Here is a 9052-nt window from a genome sequence, read left to right on the forward strand (position 1 = left end):
AACCAGATTAACAGTTTCCAGTGTATTACATAAGCAAACACAGGGCCATGATCATGATTAAAATTAAAATAAAAAGATTATCGCTCCCAGCCTGCCTGCTGAATGATGAACCCTAAACAATGAAAGAGAAAGAAGGAGAGGGATGATAGAGAGAGAGAAAGGGGCAGGGTGAGAGAAGTAGAGAGAGATGTTTCGGATAATTATTCTCTCTCAAGTTTCTTTGTTCTTATAAACGTTTGGGCCACCATTGTAGATTCTTGGTGGCCATGTTTTGTGTGGTAATGCTGAAGAAATAATACAGAGTTTACTTCCCCATTCAAGGTCACAAAGATTTTACGAAGGTTTCTTAAAACTTCTTTGGGATAGGGGGCAGCATTTTCACTTTTGGATGAACAGCGTGCCCAGAGTGAACTGCCTCCTACTCAGTCCCAGATGCTAATATATGCAGATTATTATTATTATTGGATAGAAAACACTCTGAAGTTTCTAAAACTGTTTGAATGATGTCTGTGAGTATAACGGAACTCAAATGGCAGGCAAAAACCTGATAAAAAATCCAAACAGGAAGTGGGAAATCTGAGGTTTGTAGTTGTTGAACTCAGCCCCTATCAAATTCACAGTGGGATATGGGTTATGTTGCACTTCCTAAGGCTTCCACTAGATGTCAACCGTCTTTAGAACGTTGTTTCAGCTTCAACTGTGGAGTGGGACCGGATGAGAGCTCAGTGGTCTGGCAGAGAGCCATGCACTGGTCACGTGCATTTCACATGAGAGCGACCAGCGTTCCATTGCTTTTCTACAGACAATGGAATTCTCCGGTTGGAACATTATTGAACATTTATGATAAAAACATCCTAAAGATTGATTCTATACTTAGTTTGACAAGTTTATTCGACCTGTAATATAACATTTTGAACTTTTCGTCCGATTGGACCTGAACACATTTATTGTGGAACTGCTGTTCCTGGGAGTGCATTCTGATGAAGATCATCACAGATAAGTGAATATTTATAATGCTATTTCTGAATAATGTTGACTGCGCAACATGGTGGATATTTATTTTAGCTGGTTTGGACTCTGAGCGCCGTACTCAGATTATGCTTTTCCCGTAAAGTTATTTTGAATCTGACACAGCGGTTGCATTAAGGAGAAGTGTATCTAATATTTCATGCATAACACTTGAATTTATAATGAGTAGTTCTATGAATTCATGTGGCTCCCTGCCCAATCACCGCATGTTTTAGAACTACTGAACGTAACATGCCAATGTAAAATTTTATTTTTTGATATAAATATGCACTTTATTGAACCAAACATACATGTATTGTGTAACATGAAGTCCTATGAGTGTCATCTGATGAAGATCATCAAAGATTAGTGATTAATTTTATCTCTATTTGTGCTTTTTGTGACTCCTCTCTTTGGCTGTAAAAATGGCTGGGTTTTTCTGTGGCTTGGTGGTGACCTAACATAATCGTTTGTGTGGAGCTTTCGTGGTAAAGCATTTTTTAAATCAGACGCTGTGGCTGAATTAACCAGAATTGTATCTTTAAAATGGTGCCTAATACTTGTATGTTTGAGAAATTTGATTTATGAGATTTCTGTTGATTTGTATTTGGCGCCCTGCAATTTCATTGGCTGTTGGGGAGGGGTTCAGCTAGCTAGGTTTATTAACTTATCACAGACACATTCTGTACACGATTCCTTGGTCCTTCCTGCAAATGGTATGTTTAACTCGTGTACTGAATTTTCAGCCTTTACACGTGTACATACAATTAATACCCAAACCATACATAGAGAGCAATTTTATGCACCATAATGTCTGAACCATATTGCATGCTAATTCACAGCAGTCTCTTTCCTCCGGCCTTTCTGTCCATACTAAGACTGAACCCTTAAATAACACACGCGACTCCCCGTGCTCGCTCCTCTGATGCTGTCTAGCTCCAGCATTAAGCCTCCCCACCATCCTCCCTAAGCCCAACCCCTGCCTGGCATTCCCCCACTCGCACCCAACCAACCTGGACTGCTCCAGCAGACACTGCCCCCTCCCTCCATCCCTCCCTCCATCATCCATGTTAATGTTTACAACCCTAAGGCCCCCTCTTTGTGAAAAAAGGGGATAATTGGCTACCATTGTCTCCCCCAGTCGTGGTGCTGTTTGGAGCCTCAATGGTGGAGGAAGTGGCCAGATGCCCGGTGATCGCACTTAAAGCCCACTAATTAGACTGAACCTGAGGACAAGAGCACCACACAAAACCGGTAAGAGGGCAATTAGTGCTAAAGCCCCCCATCCTCGTCCCCCTGTCCCTGTTCCCCCGTCCCTGTACCCCCGTCCCTGTACCCCCGTCCCCGTTCCTGTCCCCCCGTCCCCATCCCCCCATCCCCGTCCCCCCGTCCCTGTCCCCCCGTCCCCCCGTTTCTGTCCCCCCGTCCCTGTCCCCCCGTCCCTGACCCCCGTCGCTGTCCCCGTTCCTGTCCCCCGTCCCTGTACCCCCGTCCCCGTTCCTGTCCCCCGGTCCGTGTACCCCCGTCCCCTCGTCCCTGTACCCCCATCCCTGTCCCCTCGTCCCCCGTTTCCGTCCCCCCGTCCCTGTCCCCCATCCCCGTCCCGTCCCTGACCCCCGTCCCCGTTCCTGTCCCCTGTCCCCGTTCCTGTCCCCTCGTCCCTGTACCCCCGTCCCCCTGTCCCGTCCCCCCGTCCCTGTCCCCTCATCCCCGTCCCTGTCCCCCGTCCCCGTCCCTGTCCCCCCGTCCCCGTTCCTGTCCCCCATCCCCATTCCTGTCACCCCATCTCTGTCCCCTCGTCCCCGTCCCCATTCCTGTCCCCCCGTCCCTGTACCCCATCCCTGTCCCCCCATCCCCTCCTTCTTTCTCTCTCTCCTTCTATCTGCAACCCCCTATGTCCATCTGTCAGAATGTTCCAAGGAGGCTGATCTACTTTTTTATCACACGAGAGCATGCACAGACACACACGTACACACACACGCACACATGCACACACACACGCACACACACATACACACAAACACACACACATACAAATAAAGGTTCATATGGAGAACCTTATGGACGACAGCCCTTCGTCACACACACACACACACACACACACACACACACACACACACACACACACACACACACACACACACACACACACACACACACACACACACACACACACACACACGTTACACCTGACCACAACTTAAAATCATTACAGGTCATTAATATCCCATTCCTTCGTAACATACTGTAAATACCACATCTCTATCACTTCCTAAATACCCCTGTATTCTATATAGATATGATGAATGTGTTAAACATGGATATTCACATGTTTTAACCAGAAGGGGACTAGGGTTCCAATTTTGGAACACCCCCACGTTCAGCTGGAAGGTGGCGCATGGAACGCAAAAATATTCCTAAAAATATTTAACCTCCACACATTAACAAGTCCAATGGCTCAAATGAAAGATAAACAACTTGTTTATCTACCCAGCAAGTCAGATTTCTAAAATGTTTTACGCGGAAAACATAGCACATATTTATGTCAAACCACCACCGAAGACACAGCTAATTTGCATAGCCAAGTTGAAAAAAATATGCAATCAACAAACGCAGGATTAAAAGAAAAATAATGCACTAACCTTTTGAAATCTTCATCAGATGACAGTAATATAACATGTTACACAGTACATTTATGTTTTTTTCAATAATATGCTATATATATCCATAAATCTCTGTTTACAATGATGCATCGTTCAAAAAATGCTACTCAAATGTCCTGAGAAATGACGATAGCTCCGGCAGATAACGTCAGCTAACAAGGAATACACATCATAAACTTTGACTAAATATGCATGTTCTACATATATATAGTTAGATACACTTCTTCTGAATGCAATCGCTGTGTTACATTTATTTTTAACGTTACAGGTTTCGTTCACTAGGCTATACTATGAGTCGGCGCTCAAAAAGTAGCATTATGGCTCCTCTATCTTGGAGTCCACATAAACCCAAATTTACCACAGAAATATTCCCTTACCTTTGCTGTTCTTCCATCAGAAGACCTGGAAGGAATTATACTTACCAAAAACAGCGTTTAGTTTTGCAGTCTGTGTCTTTCCGTTCTCAAACACGACACATTTCGGTTGAAATGTAGCCAAAAGTCAAGTGGATGCGCACCAAAACGTCGAACTTACATATTATATGTCGATTAAACTTGTCAAACTAACTTCATAATCAAGCTTTAACATGTTATAAAGGTGTACAGCAATCGTGAGGACGAACAGAAACGCATGCATTGTATAATCGATCTTGGAAAAAAGACAGGACCTGAGCAGAGCGCGCATAAAAGTGACCTGTTTTTTCGCGTGACCGAAAGGTTTCGGAGCACGCGATTCTCACAATGAGAAGCCCCATTGAAAGCTGAGATCGCGCTGAAGACAGAGAGACTGTTCCCAGACCTGTAACTGCTTGGGGAGGGTGGGGGCGATGACGTCAAAGTTGGGCCAACTTTTATGATGACAAGAGAGAGATTGGGAGAATGACTGCCCTGAGAGTTCTGCTTTACATACAGACATAATTTAAACGGTTTTAGAAGCTTTAGAGTGTTTTCTATTCAATAATATATATTTTATTTGCATATATTAGCAACTTTTGACAAAAAAAAATATGTTTACTATGGGCACGCAGTTACTCCAGCGGGGGCAGTAGACAGCCCTATCCCGAAGAGGTTTTAAGAAAGACCTGTGTACCCTTAGTGTATAGTTGAACACAAACAACACGCTAACAGAAAGATATGTGTTGTCATGAAAAGATTACCGATTTGCACCTTACAAATGCAGGAGTCCATTAAGTATTATAATGACTGTAGAATGAAGGCGGGATACTCCTGGGGGAATAATTGCTATATCCGTGAATTACTTCAAGCCCTCCATAAGGTGTATTTACTTCAAGCCCTCCATAAGGTGTATTTACTTCAAGCCCTCCATAAGGTGTATTTACTTCAAGACCTCCATAAGGTGTATTTACTTCAAGCCCTCCATAAGGTGTATTTACTTCAAGCCCTCCATAAGGTGTATTTACTTCAAGCCCTCCATAAGGTGTATTTACTTCAAGCCCTCCATAAGGTGTATTTACTTCAAGCCCTCCATAAGGTGTATTTACTTCAAGCCCTCCATAAGGTGTATTTACTTCAAGCTTCACCCAACTTATTGTGGGAAGCTTGTGGAAGGCTACCCGAAACGTTTGACCTAAGTTAAACAATTTGACGGCAATGCTACCAAATACTAATTGAATGTATGTAAACTTCTGACCAACTGGGAATGTGTTGAAAGAAATAAAAGCTGAAATAAATCATTCACTCTTCTATTATTCTGACCTTTCACATTCTTAAAATAAAGTGGTGATCCTAACTGCCCCAAGACAGGGAATTTTTACTCTGATCAAATGTCAGGAATTGTGAAAAACTGAGTTTTAATGTATTTGCTAAGGTGTATGTAAACTTCCGACTTCAACTGTACTTCCCCCAGAAGAACTTGTGAGTACCATTTGTATGTCTCTGTGTGCAGTTTGAAGGAAGTTGCTAGCTAGCATTAGCGCAATTCCTAACTAGTGTTAACGCAATGACTGGAATTATATGTGGTAACTGCCATCATGTTAGTAGATACCATAGACTTCCATTCGGTGCACTAAAGCTAGTTAGCATTGGCTCGTGAAACTACCTCTAACTTCCTTCATACTGGACACAGAGACATTAACATGGTATCCAGGAGTTCATCTGACTCTGGGGAAGAAGATAAAGGGCTTTGTTGCCAAAATCCCGAAGTATCTCTTTAAGCAATTTTAAAGCCATATCAGATATCAATGATATTCAAATAACCTAACACTCGTTCTCTCTTTTCAAATGATTTTCTTTTCTTTATTCACAACCACAGGAAGAGACAGAATAGCGACATTATTTACATCCAAGCTTATTGAAATGCATTTGAGATGAATCTGTAGGAGCGGAGAGCATTCGCTGTTAAAATGGAGACCTTGTAGCATGGCAATGACCAAACAAGCGTCCTAACATGTATTTACATTATTCATGAGGCTATTATCGACTACTGCTTCTCTATGGTGTGTTAACATGTATTAAGAGCGATTTTGGGAGATGCTGGTGCATAGTGAATGGGTTTACATTACCCAGCCAGCTAATAGGGTTGAGTGAGTGAATTGCAGGAACAAATTTCATGCAGTTCATACCCTTGTAATTCTATGGAGGCACAAGACTTTAAAATCCTTACGCATTTAGGACGATTTTGTATACATCTTATTAATAATTTCATTGGGTTTTAAAAGAAGCAAATGAACTGTGCTTGAACTAGCAACTATAAAGTTGAGCGACACTACAATTTCACACGTCAATGATTAGGAACAGAGATTTAACAAACCAGTGAATAAGAAAAGTAAGAAGTGCTGATGTGACTTCGCGTTGTATGTTGTGTTGTGTTAAGCAGGAAGTTTCAGCAACATTTTAGCAGTTCCAAATCCTTCATGTTAGATTTCACACCAAAACTCACATTCTCTATCGAACGGAAAACAGTTGTAGATGAGAACTACAGTGTCTCATTGTACTGTTACCTCTTTAATGAACAACTCCTGTTTAGCTTTGTTTCCCTCTTCAACTTCGCTGTGTCCCAGTTGGCACCCTATCCCCTATATAGTGCACTACGTTTGACCAGTGCCATACTAATGTACTATATAGGGAATAGGATGTCATTTGGGATGCAGTTTGTGTTTAGCTTTGTTTCTCTCTTCATCTTCCTCTCCAAGTCTCTGTCCTTTTCTACCTGACATTTCTTAGCAAGTCAATCAACACCTCAGGACGACGGCGTCACGGCAACAGCTTATGTGCCAGAAAACAACGGCCTCTGTGGTGACTTTAACAGCTTCATCGACTCTGCAGCTATCAGAGACTGTTGAGATCTTCTGTGGTGTCTGTCACAAGACCTGCAAACCACCACATCTGTATGACGCAGGTGAGTTCCCAACAAAGAACCTGCAAACAACCACATCTGTATGACGCAGGTGAGTTCCCAACAAAGAACCTGCAAACATCCACATCTGTATGACGCAGGTGAGTTCCCAACAAAGAACCTGCAAACAACCACATCTGTATGACGCAGGTGAGTTCCCAACAAAGAACCTGCAAACAACCACATCTGTATGACGCAGGTGAGTTCCCAACAAAGAACCTGCAAACATCCACATGCAGGTGATTTTATGACGTGACATGCCTGGTAACAGTCAGCTCAGAGCAGTCATCTGGAATAGATGTCATTATAATAGCTATTGTTATCATATCATCGTATTGTTTATACTATACATTTATTAAGGATAAAAATACCAACCAACAGACATTACACAACTACACATTTATCTCCACAACCTTTCACACCCACAGGACATGCTTACTCTAGTGCATATATCAAAGTAGTGATGTGAAACTGTCAAGTGTTGTACTCCATATGTTAATATTGTCTGATTTGTCAGATGAGCGATGCAGTCGAGAGATTGATTGTTCCAGTTGAGCTGTGTCCATGAATGAGGAAATCCATTGCTGATGTGTGAGGAGTGTGTGGGGCTTTCCATCATAAAGCTACCATTCTCTTGGCTGCTGTTAGGAAAATAAATCCTTCTCTGCCTGTATGTTGTGGCTGTCGTCCCCACCCCCCTCTAAAAAGGCACTCAGTCGAGGTCTCAACTTACTGTAGAGAGTTAGAAAATGTAGAATACAAGGTGCAATTTCGAAATGGGGTTTCAGCAGTTTCAGCAGTTTCTCTCTGGTTGTGTCAGTTACTGATAGTTCCTCAATTAACCCAGGTCATCAAAAACAAATGTACTCTTTAAAAAGGTTCCAAAAGAGTTATCCGGCTGTCCCCATAGGAGAACCCTTTTGGTTGCTGGTAGAACCCTTTTGGGTTCTAAGAAGAACCCTCTGTAGAAGAGGTTCTACATGGAACCCAAAAGGGTTCTACCTGGACCCAAAAGGGTTCTACATGGAACAAAAATGGTTCTACCTGTAAAAGGGTTATTCAAAGGGTTTTGCTATGGGGACCCATTAACGTTCTAGATAGCAATTTTTTTCTAAGAATGTGGCCAGCTATCTAAAACTTGAAGCAATCATGGTCAAACTACCGACTGCAGGGCCCCCAATGACTCACTCTCACTCAGATATCATATTAAAAACTGCCAACATTTCTTTCCACCCTATGACAAAATGTTTAGAAATGCAGGAAATTAGCTGTAAACTGCACATTTTTCTCTCCTCCCCATGGCAAAATGTTTAGAAATGCAGGAAATTAGCTGTAAACTGCACATTTTTCTCTCCTCCCCATGGCAAAATGTGTAGAAATGCAGTAAATTAGCTGTAAACTGCACATTATTCTCTCCTCCCCATGGCAAAATGTTTAGAAATGCAGGAAATGAGCTGTAAACTGCACATTTTTCTCTCCTCCCCATGGCAAAATGTTTAGAAATGCAGGAAATTAGCTGTAAACTGCACATTTTTCTCTCCTCCCCATGGCAAAATGTTTAGAAATGCAGGAAATTAGCTGTAAACTGCACATTTTTCTCTCCTCCCCATGGCAAAATGTGTAGAAATGCAGGAAATTAGCTGTAAACTGCACATTTTTCTCTCCTCCCCATGGCAACATGTTTAGAAATGCAGGAAATTAGCTGTAAACTGCACATTTTTCTCTCCTCCCCATGGCAAAATGTGTAGAAATGCAGTAAATTAGCTGTAAACTGCACATTTTTGTCTCCTCCCCATGGCAAAATGTGTAGAAATGCAGGAAATTAGCTGTAAACTGCACATTTTTCTCTCCTCCCCATGGCAAAATGTTTAGAAATGCAGTAAATTAGCTGTAAACTGCACATTTTTCTCTCCTCCCCATGGCAAAATGTGTAGAAATGCAGGAAATTAGCTGTAAACTGCACATTTTTCTCTCCTCCCCATGGCAAAATGTGTAGAATTGCAGTAAATTAGCTGTAAACTGCACAT

At 42.3% G+C, this 9052-nt stretch overlaps 1 protein-coding gene across 1 annotated transcript; it reads right to left on the minus strand.

The window, feature by feature from the left end:
- Positions 1 to 2219: 2219 nt before the first annotated feature.
- Positions 2220 to 2780, minus strand: LOC118379123 (protein qua-1-like). Its single transcript, XM_052495869.1, has 2 exons — positions 2331 to 2780; positions 2220 to 2234 (listed from the first exon to the last, which is right to left on the minus strand). The coding sequence occupies exons 1-2, from the start codon at positions 2778 to 2780 to the stop codon at positions 2220 to 2222; spliced, it is 465 nt and encodes a 154-aa protein (XP_052351829.1).
- Between the last annotated feature and the right edge of the window lie 6272 nt (positions 2781 to 9052).

Source organism: Oncorhynchus keta, chromosome 35 (genome assembly GCF_023373465.1).
Source record: "Oncorhynchus keta strain PuntledgeMale-10-30-2019 chromosome 35, Oket_V2, whole genome shotgun sequence".
NCBI classification, from domain to species: Eukaryota; Metazoa; Chordata; class Actinopteri; order Salmoniformes; family Salmonidae; genus Oncorhynchus; species Oncorhynchus keta.

Bases quoted from the DNA above. Each gene is read 5' to 3' on its own strand.
- LOC118379123 (XM_052495869.1), bottom strand. From the start codon at position 2,780: ATGGGGATGGGGGACAGGAACGGGGACGGGGGGACAGGGACGGGGACG.